The 22,049-nt window shown below is 39.7% G+C and overlaps 1 protein-coding gene across 1 annotated transcript in view; it reads right to left on the bottom strand.

The window, feature by feature from the left end:
- Positions 1-207: 207 nt before the first annotated feature.
- The window catches only part of focad (focadhesin), a 51,214-nt gene continuing 29,372 nt past the window's right edge, over positions 208-22,049 (bottom strand). The window contains exons 18-44 of the mRNA XM_040140670.1: positions 21,441-21,524; positions 20,133-20,271; positions 19,643-19,831; positions 18,369-18,490; positions 18,172-18,264; positions 17,211-17,299; positions 16,135-16,176; positions 15,874-15,982; positions 14,023-14,139; positions 12,339-12,577; positions 12,143-12,232; positions 11,547-11,694; positions 11,211-11,330; positions 10,095-10,217; positions 9,792-9,869; positions 9,150-9,221; positions 8,428-8,530; positions 7,811-7,891; positions 7,460-7,588; positions 7,260-7,375; positions 6,006-6,266; positions 4,681-4,770; positions 3,745-3,922; positions 3,257-3,354; positions 1,838-2,089; positions 1,563-1,638; positions 208-315 (exon numbers count right to left, since the gene is read on the bottom strand). Coding sequence (XP_039996604.1) covers positions 242-315; positions 1,563-1,638; positions 1,838-2,089; positions 3,257-3,354; positions 3,745-3,922; positions 4,681-4,770; positions 6,006-6,266; positions 7,260-7,375; positions 7,460-7,588; positions 7,811-7,891; positions 8,428-8,530; positions 9,150-9,221; positions 9,792-9,869; positions 10,095-10,217; positions 11,211-11,330; positions 11,547-11,694; positions 12,143-12,232; positions 12,339-12,577; positions 14,023-14,139; positions 15,874-15,982; positions 16,135-16,176; positions 17,211-17,299; positions 18,172-18,264; positions 18,369-18,490; positions 19,643-19,831; positions 20,133-20,271; positions 21,441-21,524 — 3,312 coding nt within the window. The 3' untranslated portion in view covers positions 208-241. The remainder of the gene's footprint in view (positions 316-1,562; positions 1,639-1,837; positions 2,090-3,256; positions 3,355-3,744; positions 3,923-4,680; positions 4,771-6,005; positions 6,267-7,259; positions 7,376-7,459; positions 7,589-7,810; positions 7,892-8,427; positions 8,531-9,149; positions 9,222-9,791; positions 9,870-10,094; positions 10,218-11,210; positions 11,331-11,546; positions 11,695-12,142; positions 12,233-12,338; positions 12,578-14,022; positions 14,140-15,873; positions 15,983-16,134; positions 16,177-17,210; positions 17,300-18,171; positions 18,265-18,368; positions 18,491-19,642; positions 19,832-20,132; positions 20,272-21,440; positions 21,525-22,049) is intronic.

The following is a 22,049-nucleotide window of genomic DNA, read 5'->3' as shown; positions in this document are numbered from 1 at the left end:
TCTCTGTCTGAAGTACAGCTACATCTGGAGCGCAGTTTCTATACAAGCTTATAAATGCTAAAAGTCTGTGGTGCTGTTGTGAGCCTCAACACATTCAGAGCAATCAACGTAGCCATGTCCAACAAGCTCAGGCAGGGAAGAAGCAGCTTGTGCGTTAGAGCTCCAGCATTGTTTTTATGATGACCCTCTGCGTAAGACCATTTGCGTTGCCATGGTTACAGTATGTTGTGGCTCCTCTGGGCTACCAGCCATAAGCTCTGGTCCACACAGCTTTCCTTTTGAACTCAGCAGAGGACTTCAGGGCCAACAGAGCAGCTGCAACAGCAACACAAGGACACACACAAGGATAATCACATAAACCACTCTTATAATCAAACAATGAGTTTCAGTTCTGTCATCAGTGTGTTTTTTGCTCTTGGGAATGTATAATCTAATTGTACGAGGCCGGACAGTAAGTGTATTTCAGGTTCTACCTGAATGGATTTTTGCAAGCTAGTCCCAATACTGATGTTTTTGTACATCTTATTATGTTCATGCCATAACAATACCAACGTCAGGGTTTTCTCCCCTGTGGAATCTTCAGCTCTGTTTACATTCAGCTTCTCACTATAAACCATTGCGTGTATTCTGGAGGCCTAACAAACATGTTGACCGCATTCCCTTCGTCATTAAATATTTGCAATCATGGATTTTTTTTTTACGTCATTTGATTATTGTTAGTTTTAGACAACATTAATCAAAGAAAATCAAAGTTTACTTCAATTCTTTTAATCTCATGTTTTTAATCTCACGTTCTTATTGTTCATGAATTTGAAATCTTTATGTTCTAAGCATTCTGAGGCTACAGCCATCTCCAGTTTTGATGTGTACACGTCACACAGTAGCAGCTATAAGAGACAGTATAAATGTTGACCTTTGGTGATCATTTTGGAGTGGTGGAGAATACTGTTATACTAGTCTCCGGCTAAAATGTGAGATTTCTGTTGATGCATTTAGGTTGCTGAATAAGACTTTACACTAAAACAGTAATTAGGTCATTTGTGAATTGTCCAGGTTATCATTTAGTTTTTATTTGTTTTTAAATGTTACCGATTGTGTTTCTGTTGTGGAAGAACGCTGTCAACGAATATTTGTCATCATAGTTTTAATTGACAAAATTAACACTGGGTCTGTGGGGGAAATGCTTTCTGGACTGCAGGAGATTTTGTAGCTGAAGTACCACAGTTGGCCACTGGAGAAAACAGCAGAAAGACTGATACATGGTTTAAATACATGTTTGTACTCTGAACAAAAAACATGTACAATACACAAAACCGAGACCTGCTCACCAACATATTGCTCCATAGTGCCACTACTGGTCGAAAAAAAGAACACATTCAACATTGTACCTAAATGGAACAGTCACACCACTTATTTCTGAACTCAAAAGGCCACACTAGCAACTGTCAACTACTTATGAATGCTACGTTTGTGTGGCTCAATATTTCAGTACTGCTTTAAATTCCTGCTACTCCATTGCTGTATATTGTATTTGTATGAGCTGTTTTATTTGTGTTTTTCACCTTTGGCTGTCATGATGGTTGTGGTCGACACACACTGGTCAGGACCTTCTGTGATGCTGAGAAGCCAATCTATGAACTGAGACACACACACAAATTACACACTGTCACTGTCTTGTCTAACACCAAAAAATTAGCCCAAAATATATCAAACAAGTGGTATATCAGTCATGACCCCGTGGGCCTCTCCGTCGACCCCAAGTAGGGCCCTTTACTCACCACTGAGAATGTGGATTTGGACTTAGTGGACTGAAGGTGCTGGGAGCAGACGCACTCACCTTTTGTGTCTGGCTGCTCCAGGGCTCTTTGTCCAGAAGCAGAGGCAGGCTGTGGGACATTCCCAGCAGACACTGCAGCAGGGCACGGTCAGTTAGCGACTCCTCTCCGTACAGACTATGTTGTAGAGCTCGAGGCTTGGAGCCTGGTTGCCATGGGAACCACTGGGCCTTAATGCCAAGGAGGAGGGGCATGAAATGGTCACCCCAGGAAACTACAGCAGCAGCAAAAACCTGGAACAGGAAGTCGGTAGCCTGCAGAAGGATGAAGAAATCTATTTTTAGCTTACCCAGCTCAGTATATAAAATACCAACTTAAGAGTCAAAGCAGGTTTCAAGAATTTTCCAGGATGTGTTCAATGACATGATCAGTTTTAAAAATAACACTTGTTTCTGCTATCTTTACTGTCTTTCGTAACATTAAGGAGCGCTACAGATTTACAAAAAATTACACAGTATGTTGCCAGTAGTTCAATTTAAGAGACAAAAAATATCGTACTCTACAATATTATGTCCATGCTGTATTTACTTCAGTTAGTATTAAGGGTACTGTCCTTATTGATCAGCATGAACTGATTTTTTGGCTACTTGGGGGCAGCACAACGAGCTGTAAATACAACACTGACTGTAAACACAGCACTGACATTCAGTATGACCACTACAAAGTTGTTATGGCTAATGTGTTAGCAAACCCTTGCTTATTTACACATCCAGCAGGCACAGAGCAACCTTAGCGTTCATTCTGTGTTTGTGTCAACCTGATGAATGTAAGTCCAATATTTACTCTGTTTGAATCTTTTTCAGTCCCCACAACCCTCAAGAAAATAAAATGGCTCTTTAGCTGCTAAATGCTCCACTGACTTCACCATCTGGTCTCTGACTGTGTCTCTCTGCTGTTTGCTGCTGAGCAGGTAGTGGATAGTGGCTTTATCAGAGCCTTTTAGCTGAAAACAGCTACTGCTGTGACCGGAAACTACACTATGAGAGTGCTGAGTGAACTGAACAGTAAATTTTTTGTCCATAAAATGAGATGTCACTGAATTCACCCATCTCAGAAATGAACACTTAGGTGAAAACATTTACACAGAGAATCTACAAACACAGCTTATAATAAACTGGAATTATGCTTTAACAAAAAAACAAAACAACCTTTCTACTCCGTACAAGACTATTTGGTATTTAGCTTATTTTTAATTATCACCAAATCAAGTTTAAAATCTATCTGTACATTGAACTTTTTTTAGTGGACACACCCATTGAGAATGGAGCATTCCAATCCCCCCCAGGAATGATAAATTATTCCACCTGAGGAGACCTACATGTTGAGACCAAGAGTTCTTAACATATGGAGGGTGATCTGTGGCCTGTGACAACAAATAGCAATATCACAATGCAGTTAGTCAGCATGACTCAGAAACGTACCAGTTTGGTGTCTCCACATGTGACAGAGGTTGCACCGTACACAACATTTCGAATGTGGCCCATCAGCTCCAGGAGCCACTCCATTCGATTGGAAACGCCTATGACAAAGAACAATTTAACAGAACAGTGACACACGTGATAGACTGCATTGATAGAAACACCCATGCAAAAAAACATTAAGAAGAGGCATAGAATGTGTTGTCTCGCCAAACAAATCAATCATTAAAACTTGTGTGTTGAATTGTGTGCCCCCTAATGTCACACAATCCACAGTGAAGGACAGCAATGCACACTGCTCAGATGAGTAGTATGATCATTTGAAAGCATAATGGATAGTGTTTGGATTGAACTCTCTTGCAGAGTATTTATTTAAGATCTGTAATATTAGGAGAGAAGTATATTATCACTTAGAAATGTGTTTCCACTTTTCTCATAGCATCTGAGTGCAGGGAGAGAAGCTTTCAGGCTTGACTCAGTTCTGCCCGGACCTGTGTTGGAGCTGGTGGCCAGGCGACACTGATAAAAAGTTTGCAGGAGGAGCCAGCCGACTCTGCGGCTCGACCAACCACGAAGCACGCCAGCGATGATGTCATTGAGACCAAGGAGGGGAACTCTGCCTTGGGAAGTCAGGTAAGTCAGGATGAAGCATGTCTTCTCCATCTGAGTCTAAAAAAAAAAAAAAAAAAAAAAGATCAAAACTATAAAAATAAGACCCAATTTATAATAAACCCAAATTATCCTTTAATATTTAAATGGGGTTTTGGTTAAAATGCCTAAGACTGAATCTGGAACTGAAATAAGGTCATGTCCGTTTAATATTTTGTGAAGTGAGAACTAAACATTATACATGCCAAATTGTTGACTTTTAATTTATGAACTTACATGTATATGATCTAATAAAGTAAGTTGCTACTACAGTGGCAGACACGGAGCTGCAGTCGGTTTGTCACAGTCTCTACATAATTTGCTTAAGTACATAGCTCTATTCAATTCAATATACAGTTGTACCAAATTTCCAACTGTATTTTTTTTTACTTCTAGATTTTTAAAACCACTAAGTGTAAAATTGAACATTTGTGACTTTGCTGCACCCCAGTGGTAGCATGAAAAAAAAGAGTGGCAGTTGGCAATGAACACTGCTAACGTCTAAACTGCATATATTTTCAGTATTCTGATGGCCAAAAAGGCCAATAATTAGCCTTAGTGATGCTGAAGTGATTAGTTCATTTAATTTGAACAGTTTAATTTAAAGGAATAGTTATAGAAACATTTTGGAAAACAATTGTTTTCTTTCTTTCTGAGAATGAGATGAGAGAATTGATACTGATCTCAGGTTTGTATGTTAATTACTGAGCTGTAATCAGGATGTAGATAGCCTAGCTTAGCATAGAGACTGGAAGCAGGGAGAAACCATCATACTGTACCTCTGTGACTCGAGCGATTCGATCAATTTCTGTATCAGACATCTCAGACAGACATTTGGCGACTCCCATATACAAATCCACTTCATTATCCTAAAACAAATAAATGTATCATTACAGGAAGACTCTTACTGTAAATAAGGGAGGATTGTTAGATGAATGGCCTGGTACAATTACAGTTGATACAGTAGTATTCTTTTAAAACAGCGATGAACTAGAAAAGGCTAAATTCAAGTGCGCTTGTTTATGCTGAAAATTACACATGCAAACACAGTAAACAAGTTAAAATGTCTTACAATGTTAATTGTGTACAAGGTGAATGGGAGTAGCAGCTTCAGTTGAAGCACACATCCGGTGGAGTCAGAACACTAAGAGGGTCTGAAGTGGCTGCTGAAGGGCAAAAACTGAATGTAGCCAAAAGTTTTGTTTCAAGTTTAAGCCCTGTAGCCAGCTGAACTTGAATTTTGTATATATAGAAAACACTGAACATAGCTGCAGTTTAAACCTTGTAAGTGTAAACCTTGAATGTGCAAGTGTGCAAACGTCTTTACATGACGCAGCTTGCTGGGACATCATACAAAAACATTCAACATGGCGATTCGTCTGACTGTCGTTTCCCCCCACCAACACACACACACACACACACACACACACACACACACACACACACACACACACACACACACACACACACACACACACACACACACACACACACACACACACACACACACACAATGCTGTATTATATGACACAAGGGATAAAAATTGTAAAGACAATGTTTTTTCCTTGTATTTAGCAGAATCTGCACAAAGACATCACTTGATGTTAACTCCATTTTTTCAGAAAAGAACTTTACTAATCTCTTGAATTACCGCATTAAATGTGAATGTACTATATGTGGTGTATTACATTTGCCTTGGAGAAATTTGCTCTTTTGTGTTGTTTATTTGAGTCATTCCTGATGTATAAAGACCCTACAAGCTAAATGAAGTTGAAGCATCAGTTTAGGTGAAAGTGCTGAAAAGATTTGAAATTGAAATCATCCAAATGTGATCAATCAAGCTGTAAGAATCAGGTGGGATGGAATTACTGAAAGCAAGTTAAAAGATAAGTGAAAGCAGTGAAACTGTCAGTTGACATCTAAGCACTGAAAGCAGTTAAAGTTTCAGTTGAAGAGTGGCAGTTGAAACTGAAGTTGATGTGTGTGGACTGTCAATAGTTGTGTCACTTTGCTATTTAAAGTTTGACAGCAGTCAGTCGAAGAGAAAAATGTGTCAGGTAAAAGGTGCAGTAGTTTCTGAAAGTGGAAACAATCATTTTGTACCTGCATTTGGTTGGGCAGGAGGGTGAAGATCTTCTCGGTTGTGGAACAGAGGATGGTCCAGCAATTACTGGGGGGATTTGGCAGGGCCATAGCCTGAGCGAGGCCCTGCAGAAGAGCGCAGCACAGGGACAGACGCTGGGGTCGTAGGTCTTCCTGGAACTGCTGCAGGCCCAGACTCTCAACGTGGACCTGGAGCTTGTCCTCAGCAACATGCTTCATCCACAAGCCCAGGGTTTCATACAGGTGAGCCCGAGTCTGATACTGGAGGAGAAAAATGGGCTGTTAAGCTCTCCAAAGGCATCGCTCTCTTATAGGCAGGGTGGGGTATCAAAATGCAGTATTTTTTATCACCAATCAAAGTCTGTTTGTAGACTAAGCATCCCAAACTGAAAGCTGGTATTTTTTTTCTTGTAGGGCTGCCTGTATTTAGACAAATGAAAGATTTGTGGGGCCATGTAGAAAAATGTGTTTTTATTTCTCAAAGTAAAGAACAGAAAAAAGTATCATTTGGTATCTGTATAGAAACTTGTATCAGAATAGCACCGACAAATTTCAATCACTGATGGTGGTATAGCCTCATTTAACAGGGTGTGCTCACTAGTGACACCTACTGGTAGTAATTGTTTACACCAGCCATATCATACAATATGACCATGTGCCATGATGCAAGTACTAATACATAACACGGTAGAAAGTAGAAAGCTGTGGTGGTGTTGTAACCAATAACCTAAATGACACTGTATGAGTTTTTAATACACTCATGAAGGGTTGTAATTACGTCATTTTCAAATTTATCATTCAACGTATATAAATTATGACAACAAAGAAAACTACAGCCCGTAATTAAGATTGTGAGATGTGGCTGAAAGCTCTGAAAAAAAGCTAGTAAGCGGACCTTGAGTTAAGATTGTTTTGTCAAACAACATGTAGCAAATAATTATATTTAAGAATGAGTATATAATGAGTAAGGCTGCAGGAGAACAGGAAGACTGAAATAAAGGGGAACAATCCTGAATGGGATTCAGCTGGGAAGTAAAAGTACAACTCAAAATTAACCAACCATGTGATGCTACAGAGAGTGGGGCCTTCTTCATAAATCATGCGATTCTCTAAAGACAGATGCCTCAATTTGATATTTCAGTGGAAACTCTCATGCATACTTAGATTTTATGTCAATATATGATTTGTTAATAGTCAAAGCAAAGGACTCATTTTGGTCGATACTTTCTACAGCCCTACTCACGAAGAACTTACACTGAGACTGTGCACAAGGGGAGGTGACAGCCAGGAGCCCAGAAACAGAGATGCACTCTGAGAAGACTGAGCTTGACACGCTGCCAGTACCACACACTGATGCTGTACATCCTCTCCTGTCAAAGACAAAACACTTGATCATGATGCTTTGACGCTGCTTGTCTTTCAGCAAAAATATATGACTCGGTGACAACTCTTACCGAAACTGAGCCTCATCAGAGGAGATAGGACAGCACTCCAGTTAATGGGGGGGTACTGGAAACTGGCTCCAACTGATGCCAGGGGGGTCAGAGCAGTGTTAACCACAGCTGGATGACAGAACTCTGGACCTAGGACCACAGGAAGATAGGACATTCCCAAAAGTTAAAAAATGTGAATTGTTTTGAATTATGAAAATACTGTTAATGGTATCAATGTATGCCGATGCAGCTCAGGTTTGCCTAAATGATTTTTTATGTGTTTGTGCTGTGCTGTGGAGAAGATAAAGTTGTAAACTGTGCTTTCCCTTTGAGTTTTTACAATGAAAGATTTAACTAAAGCAGTCTACAAACCTTTCTTTCCAGCCTCTGAGATGAAGTCAATGATTGATCTGATGACGCTTTTATCTGAGAGGTAACTGAAATCCTGAGGAACTGAGAGGATGACAGGAGGACACAGAAAAAAAAAAAGGATAAAAAAAAACAAAACAAAAAACCCATATCACACCAATCAGCAGCCACCCATTTTGAAGGCAGACAGTAACTACGTTCCAGTCCATTGTAAACATCAAGTGCATTTTCAACCAAAAAAGCCTGAAAATAAGGCACAGAAAACTACAAGTTAGATTTTGTTAGTTCTGGGTTCTTTTTCTTGTGAACAAATTTTTATTTGTTTACCTTTTTCTCTATTTACATCCATTATGGGGGGGACATAATATAAGAAGAACAAGGAACTGAAATATTGCGTTGACCTTGCATAACACATCTACAATTATTCACTAAGGTAATCACATGTACAGTTAGTTCTGAGTTCTGTGCTTCTGGACTGGACTAATGTATCCTATACAGTATTTACGATATATCATAAGATGATTAAAAATACTTGAATGGAAAAAAAATGTTTATAGTGGCTGAGATTCGGTTCATAATGATTAAGTAAAATGTCATTAGTTCATCCATGTAGCACCTACCTGCTGTATGACTGTGACTGGTGGACATGTGGGCCAAATGCAAATGACCCACCAAACAGGCACTGTTGGACTGCAAACCAATGGCTCCTGAGAATGTTATGATCTGTAAAAGAGAGGCAAAACAGGCCGATGTATATAGAGAGCAAAGGACAGCTCCGTGTAATTACAACTAACAAACCAAATAAAAATAAATAATCTAAAAATTCTTTGTAACTGTCATGTTGATTCGCCTGTTACATTATGCAATATATGAAGTGAAAGTAGGGGATGTTGTATAAGGGTTTCACAAGAAGAAAGTCAGCAGAATCATCCGAATCATTAGAGTTGACTGGGCACCAAATTTCAGGTCAATCTCGTATTAAAAAGTTACACAGAGTTGTTCTGAGGGTGGCACTAGAGGACAGGCCATGAAGCGTCCAAAACAGAAAAGATTAATCCTCTAGGGAGCTTGAATGTGCTAATTTCATGGAAACCTGCATAGGATACTGGGAATTGTGGCCTGATGGTGGTGCTATGACAGTAATAAACTTAATTTTCAACACATCAAAACTGGTACAGCCAGGATGCATAAGCCCATGTTTTGGCAAAAGCAGACAAGAAGAGTTTGACTTTACTCGACAGAGACAGACTACTATTTAATAAAAATAATACTGAGATGATTTCAGAATTTTTACCAATACAAAAAAAAAAGAACAGTAATAGTAACACAACTTGTCATATACCTGTGTGATGGCTCGAATAACCTCATTCAGTCTGCTCTGCTGCTGGGAGGAAAGCTCCAACTCACTTTTTAGCTGCAATACAAGACAAAAGTTAAGGTTAAACAGAGTGACTAAAACACTCATGGCCTCAAACCGTGAAACACTTCACTCCAAAAATAAACATTTTAAATCATTTTATTTCCCACATAGCAATGATTACCAGATTTAAAAAAGTCTGCTTTGTTCCTTTATGGAGGACAGACTTGATAAAATAGACCTTTTTCACAGAAGACATTTTGACTTGTCATCGTAGGAAAAGCACAGGAGCTACTAATAACATTAATGAAGGCTCTGCTGTACTCAAGTGTCCCATTGTAGCAGTGAGCCATACAGGGAACCCTGAAACTAAAGCAGCTAAACAGAATGCAGCCATCATTTATGTCATTTTTCACACATGTGCTTCGCCTAGTCACATGTCAAAATGTCTCCTGTAAAAGAAGCCTGGAGGTAGCAATTTCTGATACAATGAAGTTTATCAAGAGCAGAACAGTGCCAAAACCATTGACAACTTCTCTAACTACTTCTGAAGCACTCTGCTCAGTATGTCTAAAACATGTTGCCTTGATCTTCATGACAAAAACCTGAGATGGTTAGATTTCTTACCTGAATGAGGTAACTCTCAGATCCTACTAAGGCCACCAGGCCGTTGACAGCAGCCAGTCGCTGCATAGTGGGACAACCCTGAAACACAAAGACGAGTCATCTGCTGAAATCGAATTCTATTGTCAGTAGGTACAAATAATTTGGTTTGGACAAAAAAGTCTGAATCTAAGGTGTATAAATTAACAGTGATGGTACATTCTTCATGCCTGCAAACCGCATTTTGATTTAGACTGAGAAGATGGGTTGACTTTACATAAATATCTAATGCAGCTTTAATCAGGAAAGAGAATGAAGCTGTAGTACCTCAGCCAGTAAGATCTTGATCCAAGCAGCCAGCAGTCGAGGGTGGATGTCCTCTGCTTTACCGTGACCTGACAGTGACAGGCCATGGACTACAAACCCTAGAGCTAGGGAGAACCCTGGGGTCTGGAGAAATAAGTTACACAAGAAGTGAAAACTAAACCTGTTTCCATTGATCTGGTTCTGGTGGTGCTAAATGTGCTATGTAAATAAAATTCCAAGCCACAACAGGCTGTTATACAAGATCAGCATCAAACTGCATTAAGCAGCTACTAACCCCACTCCAACTATTTCACTGGTATGCTCCTCAGAGGAGATTTCATTAAATAATGTACATGCATCTGCATTCAAAACCTCATATTAATGTTAAAAACTAGACAGGTACAGTTGGTTGGCAAAAATTTGGGCACCCCTGGGCAAATGACATATTTTTTTATTATCTTTTAAAGTGAAAAGTAGTAAATAAAACCCCTGCATCAAAAAAAACTAAAAAATGAGCCTTGCTTCAAATGTAAATGCCATTTTACTTTTTATTTCCTGAACTTGAAAAACAGAAAATAATGTGCAAAACTTTGAGCATATCACTAAGTCAGTGCTTAGTACCGTTCAGCATGGGAATAGAAATATTCTGTGTGACAGCCAGTGGCACAGGAAACACTATACGTATAGAGGAAAGAATGGATTCCACTAAATATCAACTAATTCTGGATTCAAATGTCCTGCAGTCAGTCAAAAAAGTGAAAGTGAAAAGAGACTGGCTTCTACAGCAGGACAATGATCCAAAGCAGACCTCAAAATCCACCATGTACTACTTCAACAAACAAAAGCTGAAGCTTTTGGAACAGCCATCACAGTCCCCTGAATTAAACATCACTGAAAATCTGGGGGGTAGATCTTAAACATACTGTGTGTGCAGGACAAAAAATATTTAAGAACCTGAGGTGATCTGCAGCAAGAGACTGAAAATCCTAAATCAACATTAGACAGTGTTACCTGGGTTACTAAGTACTGACTTAGGAGGGTGCCCAAACTTTTGCATACAACTGGACATCTGTCCACAAATACAAATATTTTTTCCTTTTCCCACCGGACACCACACACACACACACGCCTCCTAACCTGCTGGCTCTCCTCAGTCAGGGTGCGCAGAGTGTTCATGACCTCCTCAGCCTTGGCAGCATCTATAAGGCCTGCACTGAAGGCTGAAACACCCACAGACGCCACAGAGTACGCCAAGACCTGCACAGGTGGTCATATTCAATGCTATTCCACTACTGAAAATCATTTCCAGTTTTTTATTCAGCTTTTTTGTTGTACCAATGAAACTTTGGCCTGTTTATGCACTTTAGCTAGCTATTCACTTTTTCTTTACTGTTACTCAAAGTACAAAATGTTTTGTGGCTGCGTTATATCTTGGTCTATTAAAGCATAATACAACTTGTGCAACTGTTGTACCTCCTGCAGCATGCGTCCCTGCCCACTGCTGTCCTGCAGGTTGGACAGTAGTTTGTCTAGTGTTTGGGTGACATGGATGTGTTGGTCCTTCTGTCCACTACTGCAGAGAGCTGCCAGCACCAGACCCAGACCTAACATACAGCCAGTACTGAGGAGAGGAAAGAAGAAGAAGGGGTCATAAAATTTTAAAATATTACCTATCAAATCTTTCAGACAAAAACACTGGTTTTGGCCTTCACAAATCTGCATCAGGTGAGGGGTTTTCCTAAAATTATAGCATTATTTTTAGCCATGCTAATGGCGTACCAATATTAGTCAGGAAAACTCTGTAGGCTCTTTTTTATTAAATTAGCCCATCTCTTATCTGTGAACTTCTATTCATAACAGGTATGGTTAGGAGTACTTCTAAATCTACATTCAAAACAATTTCAAGACAGCAAAAGTAAGCTTGGTGTGTTACAATAGTGTATGAAAGAATTTTGTGATTCATCACTCATAATGAATTGATAGCCTAGTATTTAACAATATCATACTGTTACACCTCTGCTGGGGTCACACAAATACTGATACATCATTTCTGAAGACAGTGCACTGACTTGTATTCCAGGTTGGGGTTGAAGGAGCAACTTTCCAGAGCGTCCAGGGAGCTGAGGAGGAGATCAGTGTCCTTCTGAGCAGAGAGGTCACTGAATACACAAAAGAAACAGGCAGGTGAAACCTTAATCAAGCACAATGGTCAATAATGGTTTACAGTATTCGTTTGAATCAGTACTCTCAACATACACTCCCTACCTGAGGCGTTGGTGTTGCAGACTGGACAGCACCATGCCCAGCGCGAGGCCGGAGTGGAACTGGACAGCCTGGGAATCATCAGCGGTGGGTGAGCCTGGCAGGCCGGCCTGCAGAGCTGACAGGACCTGGACTAGGGCGTCCCTCTGCCACACCACCAGCACCGGAACCAGCAAGGACAATGCCAGGCTGGCACAGGAGCGAGCTATGGCACTTGCTGTGTTCTCACCTGAGTAGGAACGCTGAGGAGGAGGAGGGTGTCAAGTGTTCGTAATTGGTTCTATACTCTGGAAGAGTCTGCAGACCTTCACTCCAGCCAAACAGTACAGCAGCTGATTTCATTCATCTACTGTAAATATTCAGTCAGTGAGGAGGCAGTATTGCTCTGTTCTATTCAGCGATTGTAATGACATTCTCAGTGCTGTAAAGTATATTTATAGAAAACGACAGAGAAATAAGTATACATGCAAGAGCTTAAGGCTCATTACACGTCATTTTCTCAGTAGCCACTTTAGTATTAATGCAGTCAGCTGGTTCCTCAAATGGGCAAAATATATGCGGCTGCAACTTAAAGGACAGCTTCACATTTTTTCAAGTCTGTCTGAAAACAGTACTCATGTCGCGTGCACATACTGTATTTAAAAAGTGGTGGTTGGTTGTTGGAATTATTTCTCCTCTCCATACTGGCTGTGCAGTAATCATTTCTTAAACCAGAACCCCCCTGATTATCCACATCAAACTCTGTTGATGGATGTTGGGGAGTACTACTACTTGTATAAACCCTTTAGCAAGCAGCAAGTACTCAGTGTCCATGGAAACACAAAGGGAGCACAAAGAGGGAATAAAAAAGACTAACTGATTTTGGTTTTTTACCAAAATAAACATAAAAAACATTTCATAAACTGTGACTAGCCCTTTGTTGTTACATTAATCTTATTTGATGTACAGTATGAAGGAAAAGCTTTAGGCATTTGATGTTTAGATTCTCATCCATCACGAAAATCCCATCAGGAGGTGTCTGATCAGTCTCAAATTCATTCTGCAGAAGGACAGCGAGCTAGAGTCATAAAGAACTATTTTGAGAGACAAGAGGAACACTGAGTCCTGCAGCAGATGGTCTGGCCCCCGCAGAGCCCTGATCTCAACATCATGGAGTCAGTCTGAAGAGACAGAAGACACTGAGAGGGCCAGAAGAACTGCAGCAGGTTCTCCTAGATGCTGGAACAACCTACCTGCCAAGTACCTGAAAAACTGTATGCAGGTGTATCGAGGAGAACTGGTGCTGATTTAAAGGCAAAGGGGGGTCACAGCAAATAGTGATTTGATTTAGGCTTTACCTGTTCTCTGCACTTTGTATGAAGTGAATTGATGGATAAAAACTATTCATGACATTTTTGAAAGCATCCTCACTTTACTTTTAGGTGCTACTATATACACAAGAAAAAAGAGATTTCATGGGTTTTTATGTTGAACCTCAAAGCCTCGTCAGCCTCTAAGATTCGTCAGCCCAACTAGCACCATTTAGAGGCTGTGCTGCTGCTTAAAAACTAACTAAAATATGTTTGAATGAACCAAGTGAATACCTATTGTAACCTTTACATCAAACCCTGAATTTTTATATCTATAGTTTCTATTAGTTCAGTCAAAGACACAAAAACATCAACAAAAAAACTCAGCTGAGACTTACATGTAGGAACCATGGGAAAACTTGTCCTCTGGCCTTGTAGCTGCTGCTGACGATGCTGAGAAGGGTCTCGAGCACCATGGCCAACCAGCTGGCTGTGGGCACAAACTCTGGTCCAGCCTACAATGGCAAGTCAGTAAACACTATTTGTACAGTACATGAGGTCAAAAGAAATGCATGCAGAGCTCAGAGACAGGTTTGTGTCGAGGCAAAGATCTGGGGAAGGCTACAAAAAAAATTCTGCTGCATTGAAGGTTCCCAAGAGCACGGTGGCCTCCATAATTCTTAAACGGAAGAAGTTTGGAACAACCAGGACTCTTCCTAGAGCTGGCCGCATGGCCAAAGTGAGCATTGGGGGGAGAAGGACCTCGGTAAGAGAGGTGAGGAACAACCCAATGGTCACTCTGGCTGAGCTCCAGAGATCCTGTGTGAAGACAGGAGAAACTTCAAGAAGGACAACCAATTGTAAGCACCATGTCTGGTTTCCTCCAGACGCGATGTTTACAATTGAGGCCAACAGTTCAATCTTGGTTTTAGACCAGAGAGGCTGAGAGTTCTTTAGGTGCTTTCACTGAGGAGAGGTTTCTGTCTGGCCAATCTGCCATATAGCCCAGATCGGTTGATTGCAGCAGTGATGGTTGTCCTACTGGAAGTTTCTCCCTTATATAGACAGATGTGTGCCTTTCCAAATCATGTCCAATCAATTGAATTCACCACAATTGAATACTTATGTCAATGTGTTGACATGAGTAGTTTTTTCTTTTCAATAAATTTTCAAAAATGTCTAAAATTCCATTTTGGCTTTGTCATTATGGGGCTGCAACATAAAATGTGAAAAAAGTGAAGGGGTCTGAATAATTTCTGAATACATTGTGAGCTTACACACAATTTCATACTGAAACCACATTCTTTTCTTTGGTAAGACAGGTCAAGGGGCACATGGAATACCTGAGGAGTTTCTCATACCAGATGCGTTGCTAACTAGTGACTTTTGGTAAGACTAGTGGAACCAGAGAGACAGTGATGGTGGTTGGACAACTGAGCCAGTTGGGCCAGCCAACAGTGCCATTAGTTTGACCTAAGCAGATACAATGAAAATACAAGGCTGCATCATGCAGCTGAGTATCGGTTCTTCACTTGAGTGACAGTAGGAGTTAAAGGCAGTTAAAAGATACACAAAGTCAGAGCTAAAGAATTGTGTCACCTGCCACGGGGCCCAGTAGATTTATTATTACACAGCCTGATACCCACTACAGGGCTTACTGATAGGTCGAATCATCATTTTACATGAATGCTGCATAGGAAGGCTCAACCAACTTTTGGCACATTTTACTGTGTATTGATAACTGCAGGCAGAGCTTATCTGAGGACCAATATGGGGACACAACTACATAATATGAGTGGAGGGTTGGAAAATGAACCCCTGTGCAAGAGACCCTGACTGGGACAATGAAGGGACTAGTATAGTTGTCATGTAAGTGCAACAACGTGGCTCATTGATGTGTTTTCACTAGACTTGCTTTCATTGTTTATTCTGGTCTTTTCATGGAATTTGTTGACAATTAGAAAAATACAAAACATAACCAGACTTCTCCTTTAATTCTGTAATAACAAGACATTTTGCTGCTGTTTTGTAGGTTAGCCTGACTACACCTGTTACCTGTTTAAAATCATTAAAAGACATGGCCAATCATTGATGATATATAATTGATTAATAGATCAACTATCCAATAATAATTAACTTTAATAATACTAATACTACTGCTAATAAAAACAATAATTGTGTTAAATAAATTTGAATTACATTACTTTTAAATTCAAATAATCTGAATTGATACAATACAAATTTCTTACCCCGAGGCTGCCGTCGCTATCAGCAGGCAGGTTGCTCTCATATTTAGCAAGGACAGCAGCCAGGCCACTCAGAGACAGGATGGAGTTTCCCTGAATAACAGGACTGTCCCTAAAGAACACACAGTGCATCCTATTGTTAGTTTTGACACTCAGAAGACCTGTGCCCGCATTTCTGATTGAACTTTATACTGTAACATCACGCTGTCAGTTACAGATCTTCCTGTGAATCTAAAATGTAGTGATGACAAGCCGGAGACTCACTTTGTAGCGGCTTTGATGACATCTGCCAGCTGATCTCTGGCCCTGAGAGGAATAAAAAGAAAAAGGAGGAGAGACAAATAAAGAAAAGAGGAAAATAGTACAGACAAAAGAAAAAGAAAGGAACAGTGGTTTGAATTTCATCACTGTATGAAAGGTTGTTCTGCTAATGCAATGATGTATGAACAACAGCACGTGTTCAAAGACAAACTAACACACAAACTCTCTCCTTTCATCTCAGACAGGTGCAGCGATCATCTGGCTGACACAGCAAGCAGATGTTTGTTCTAGCAAGATGTGTGAATTACTGTGACAAATATGACGGCTTAGGCCAAGACCCGTATTTTTTATTCAGTCTGTTGAATGATTGATTTTATACTGATATCCTAAATCTTAACATTACATTTAGATTTTCACTACCTTTACTTTCATTTTTCATTTTCAGATTTAAATTCAAGATCAAGTCCAAGTTTATTCTCATTCCAACCATATCAATATAAAAATACATATACAACAGAATGACATGTCATTCCTTACAGGTGTGTAGTGCATAAATTAGTATTGCAGTAAAGTAGACCTAAATTCATTAAAAAGGAGAAAAGGCAAAACTAAAACAAGATAAACAATTTCCATTCAAAATTTATATTTGTATACTTGTGAATTGTAACATTTCTATCATATTTACGCAGTTTATTCATTGTTTTTAATTTGAAACATTGTAACCGAAACATTGTACATTTCATTTGAATCCTATGGTTCAAATGACATTTAATTAAGTATTAAATTTGAGTCTCTCTATAACCCAGAGTGTCTTCAACTGTTCCTAACTATGCTGCATCCTCTCATCTGCTAGTCTTCCTTGCATAATCTCTTAGTTATCAGTGTTTGGCACATGCTCATGTTATTCATTTGTTATAGCTCAATGAATGAGCGACTTGACTTGGATGAATACTTGTATCAGCTATCTTAACATCAGTTCTGAAGATCCTCTGGTCTTAAACTGTATTTGCATATGCGTTTGTGTTTGTGTGCGTGTGTTTGTGTACAGATAGCAGTTTGTCTATGTAAGTTATTCTCACCACAGCCAGGCACAGTGCTGTTTGTACTGCAGGTCCTCTGGGTTCTCTTTGCCTTGTTTCTGTTGCATCTCCAAGTACGCACGTTGACCCTGAACACAAACACAAACCAACCCACAGAAAACCTGAGTTAACTATACCTTACAAGGCATCCATTTCATTCTCTCAAACTTTAAGCAATACATACATATAGTGCATATGTTTTGTTAGGTATGGATTTTTTAAGGTCAATACTGCAAGCAAACCTTTAAATTACAGTCTACTTAGTACACGAAAATTATGGGGAAAAAAAAACAAGTAAAAAAAGATGTAATTAAATGTTTTAGCTCTAGAATGAATTTGAATTTAACAATTTCAATGATTTTCAGCGGTAAAAGACTAGCTGTTATAATACAGTATGTCGTGAAAAAATTTAATCAAATTGAAATATTTTTCCATTTTCCATGTGCATGACAGTTCCAAAAATGCAATTTTCATGTTTGAAAATATATAATTAGTGCCAAAATCAAAGTTAAAATTGAAAATTTTTGAAATTTTGACAAATATTTTCAGTGTACAGTACAAAACATTGCCTTAAGACAACTATGCAAATCCACTATTCCCATTGTATAAGCCTTGTATGGCCTGCCGACTGCCATGCATAGTTTGATGGTTGAAGAAAATTGCAGAAAGAAAGCTATTGGTCTTTTAAATGTGCTGCATTCTGGGTCTGTTCAAATGATTATTTCATTATATGATGTCCCACGTTTACTTTTTTTTTTTTTTTTACTGGATTTCAGGTGCGGAACCAGTTCTTATTAAACTAATTTTCATCCCCTCTTGAGGTTGTATCAAGTCTTCTTTTTAATACACCTCTTCTCCTTGCTCTATTTAACAGTGTCTGGAGAACGTTTCCCTTCTAGGACCGCATGTGGTATCAGTCTATAAATATGAAATCAGTCTGTCAGCTGCCAGAAGCACAAACCTGTAAGACAGCGTGGAAAGCTCGGCTCATGAAACCCCTCCAGGCCTGGGGTAAGAGGAGGGCTCTGTGCCATTCAGAAGGCTGAATGTTCACCTGCACACCAAAAAGAAGTAGAATAAAGGAGTTTGTTTTTCATCTGTAAAAACCAGAAAAAAGTGTAAGAGGCAGAGGAAGGACAGGTTTATACATGTATGTACCTCATGAATGAGGGCTGTCAGGGTCTGCTGGTAGCTGCGGCTGCGGCTAATGAGGAAGCGATCAATCGGTTTGCCATTGCGGTCCGTCTGCACAGGCAGCTCATAGCTGAGCAGCAGTCCAGCTACAAAACACACACACAGACACACACACACACACACACACACACACACACACACACACACACACACACACACACACACACACACACACACACACACACACACACACACAGAATTAGGTTGAGTTATATTGTAGTCGCAAACCAAAACTTCAAGCTCAAGTCCATTATACTGTGGAGGAGCATGACCAGTTTAGCCTGGTGGGGGGGGCTAGGGCAAAATTTTTTTTATCTGGGACATCAACCCCAACCCCACCCCAACCTCCCACTCTTTATGCTTTGTATACGTATCCTGTCACCCGCAAGTTCCCATCAACTGAAGTGAAAACAACCAGTACCTATTTGCAGGAATAACACTACCTGCCCCGTATTTCCTGTGTGTCAATTAGATTGAGACAATTTGATTAACAAAATTTAATTTTACCAAATAAAGTGAAAAAAGTATTTTTTGACAGATTTTGACACAGGGCTCCCTATAAAACAGGGCCACATTATTAGGTAATAATGCAGCACCTGCTTTAGTTGATATTGTACTTGAGAGGACTCATATACATATAAAACTGAGGTTGTTGTTATTCAGTCAGTTATTTGATTGCAGAAAAAAAGTAACAACTTTTAACATTATTTGGGATAAAACCAAAAGATTTATTGTTTGGAAGCACCCTATCACACTTAGAGCCCTCCTGAAGCTATTTTTTTAATTTAAAGAAAACATAAAAACAAACATTTTTAACATCAATCACTTAAATTTGGATGATTACCGTGAACGAGACATGTACTGATGTGCATTTTAAGTTGAAAAATAAACCTGTCAGTGCTCTCTGGTTGACAAACTAGACAGTGGCACCACTGTTTCGAAATGACTTCAAACATATCTTTGGCATCTTTCTACTGATATTTCTTGTCATTTATCGGCTGACGGTTATGCCGATACCGATAAATGTGTGATAAGCCAAAATAATCACATCACCTTGACATCAGTTACCTGTCAAATATGCAAGAGGTCAGACACAAACAGGAACAAACCATCCAAAATTAACATCTCCACAAACAAACTTTAAATGTTACAACAGAGGGGAATCAACACTGCTGAGACAATCTACTCATAAATGTAACATATTAAGGTTCACACAGGTAGAGGACGGATTTAATCACCTGCTAGTCCAGGCTTCAGCCCAGGCTGCTTGTTTTTCTCATAGGTCTTCAGCATGAATGATGGGATTCCTGCCACTGTTTTACCCTGATCTGACCGCAGGTTCCCCCCTCTCAGGGCAGAGAAGTATACCCCCCGTGGCATCTGGCTCATCTCCTGCTTCACCAGTGATGTCAAGAAGAGCTTGAATGCTGAGAAGAAAAAGTGTATCGAGATGAATATCTGGAAGATGGAATTAAACGGTGTAACACTGAAGTGCTGTCACTCAACCTCCCCTAACTGTAATGTAAAAAAGAATGATAATGATAATGATAAACAGTAGCAACAGGTTCATACCATCCCCCCCAGATCCAACCCATCCTCTGACTTGATCCCTCAAGCTTCCCATCACAAACACTGCCAGTTGTGTTTGATGGGGTACCTGGCCTGGCAGGAAGCACCGTAGCACCATTATTAAGCATGATCATTGATCACAGTTTGAGTGTAATTTACCTGGGAGAACAGATACAGGGGTGACAGCCATCAGCTTCACGTAAGATGAACCTGGGATGGAGAGATCCTTCTCCTCTTCCTCTTTCTCATCCCCCAGTTCATCCTCCTCATCTTCAGGGAGGTTTACAGCTGGCCTGGCCTCCAAATCAGACAGAATAGCAGCAACAGATACAACAGATGACAAGACCAGACAATGTAAACACAAGCTCAAAACAGCTCACGATGACAGATATGACACATTTTACCACCTGCATGGACAAAAGAGCATGGTGAGGAGAACAGAGAAAATTTAAATGAACCATAAATCTGTTGCTAATCTAAGCATAAAGCAGGTATTCTAAAGCAAAACAAACTGAGGTTTTGTATACTGATGATACTTTAAGCAGCACCTTCTAGCGAATGTTTTCATGGTGCTCAGAATTTAGAGAAATAAGAGCTAAAGATTAGACTTTTTGGTGCAGTCACATGTTTTAAGGAGCTATCTTCATTTTTCTTCTCTAATTTTGAACTAACATAGCTCTGTGAGGCGGTACAGTGGTGTTTTGGACTATACGCTAACGCTAGTTAGCAAGGACAGCCCTAACATGCTGCTGTTTAGCAGGTGTAATGTTTACCATGTTCACCATCTTAGTGTGTTAGCATGCTAACATTTGCAAATGAGAACTAAACACAAAGTACAGCTGAGGCTGAGGCACTTGGTAGAGCGCAGACTTCCGCCAAGGCCAATGTGAAAGAACATACACCAGACTGGGTGTATGGGCTCTTCCCTGACCCATGCTCCATCCCTCCACCAAGTTTGGTGCAAATCGGTTAAGTACTTTTTGCGTAACCTGCTGACAAACTAACCAACAATCAGACACAGGTAAAAACATAACCTCCTTGGTGGAGGTAATAAAATGGCACTAGCTAACTAACTTTTATAAGGACAAAGAACCTTTATATATGTTAAGACTAACATGACAGTGAGTAGAAAAAGACAAAACACTGATATCTGAATAATTTCTTTACTGACTAACTATTAACTAATAACTATTCCATTTTTTTTTTTAAGGTCTCACATTTTGATAATTTATTGTATAACTTCTTTAGGCTTTTACTACAACACACTGTATGATTTTTAAAACATTGTAATAGTGATGATATTTAATTTAAGATTTATCAATATGTATAAGTTGCCACATCATACTTAGTGTGTAATTCTAGGCAGAAAAAGCACCTAATATAAGCTGTGTGTGGAGAAAAGCAGTTCAAAGCAAAATGTAAATGTATAGATTTCAGACTTATAGGAGAGTGAAACAGGGCTCTTACTGCCTCAGGAAGGTGAGTTATTGTGTGGACTGCTTCAGGAAAATCAGACAAAGCCCTGTAGCCACAGCTGGCCACCTCTGGATCCTGTTACAGCACGCACACACACACACACGCGCACAAGCACACACACACACACACACACACACACACACACACACACACACACACACACACACACACACACACACACACACACACACACACACACACACAGAGTTTTGTACATACATACATACCTCAACATTTGAAACATAGCAAACTGTAGGAGATACGGAAGCTATTTTTACACAGACTGACCTTCTGACTAACTTTTGAGAGGAATTTATGGGCTGTAAAACCAAAACAATGAGCTGTACAAGGTGTTCAGTTAAGCTGTTGCTTTTCCTGTTTACTTCTGGTATTTTATTACATTCTGCCTAAATTCTGTTTAATCTGTCAAAATAACAGATAGTGTTTGGAATTATCACAACTGTCAAACTTTTTAAAATTTTTAAACTCTGTAAATCAAGGCAAAAATCAAGGCAACCCAAGAACAGGAGGTATGTGCTCTCTCTCTCCCTCTCATACTCACATACACACACACACACACACACGGCAGATATCTTCAGT

This window comes from Xiphias gladius, chromosome 12 (genome assembly GCF_016859285.1).
Source record: "Xiphias gladius isolate SHS-SW01 ecotype Sanya breed wild chromosome 12, ASM1685928v1, whole genome shotgun sequence".
Lineage (NCBI taxonomy): Eukaryota > Metazoa > Chordata > Actinopteri > Istiophoriformes > Xiphiidae > Xiphias > Xiphias gladius.
Note: the sequence above shows the minus strand (reverse complement) of the source record. Positions and strands in the feature narration are given on the sequence as shown.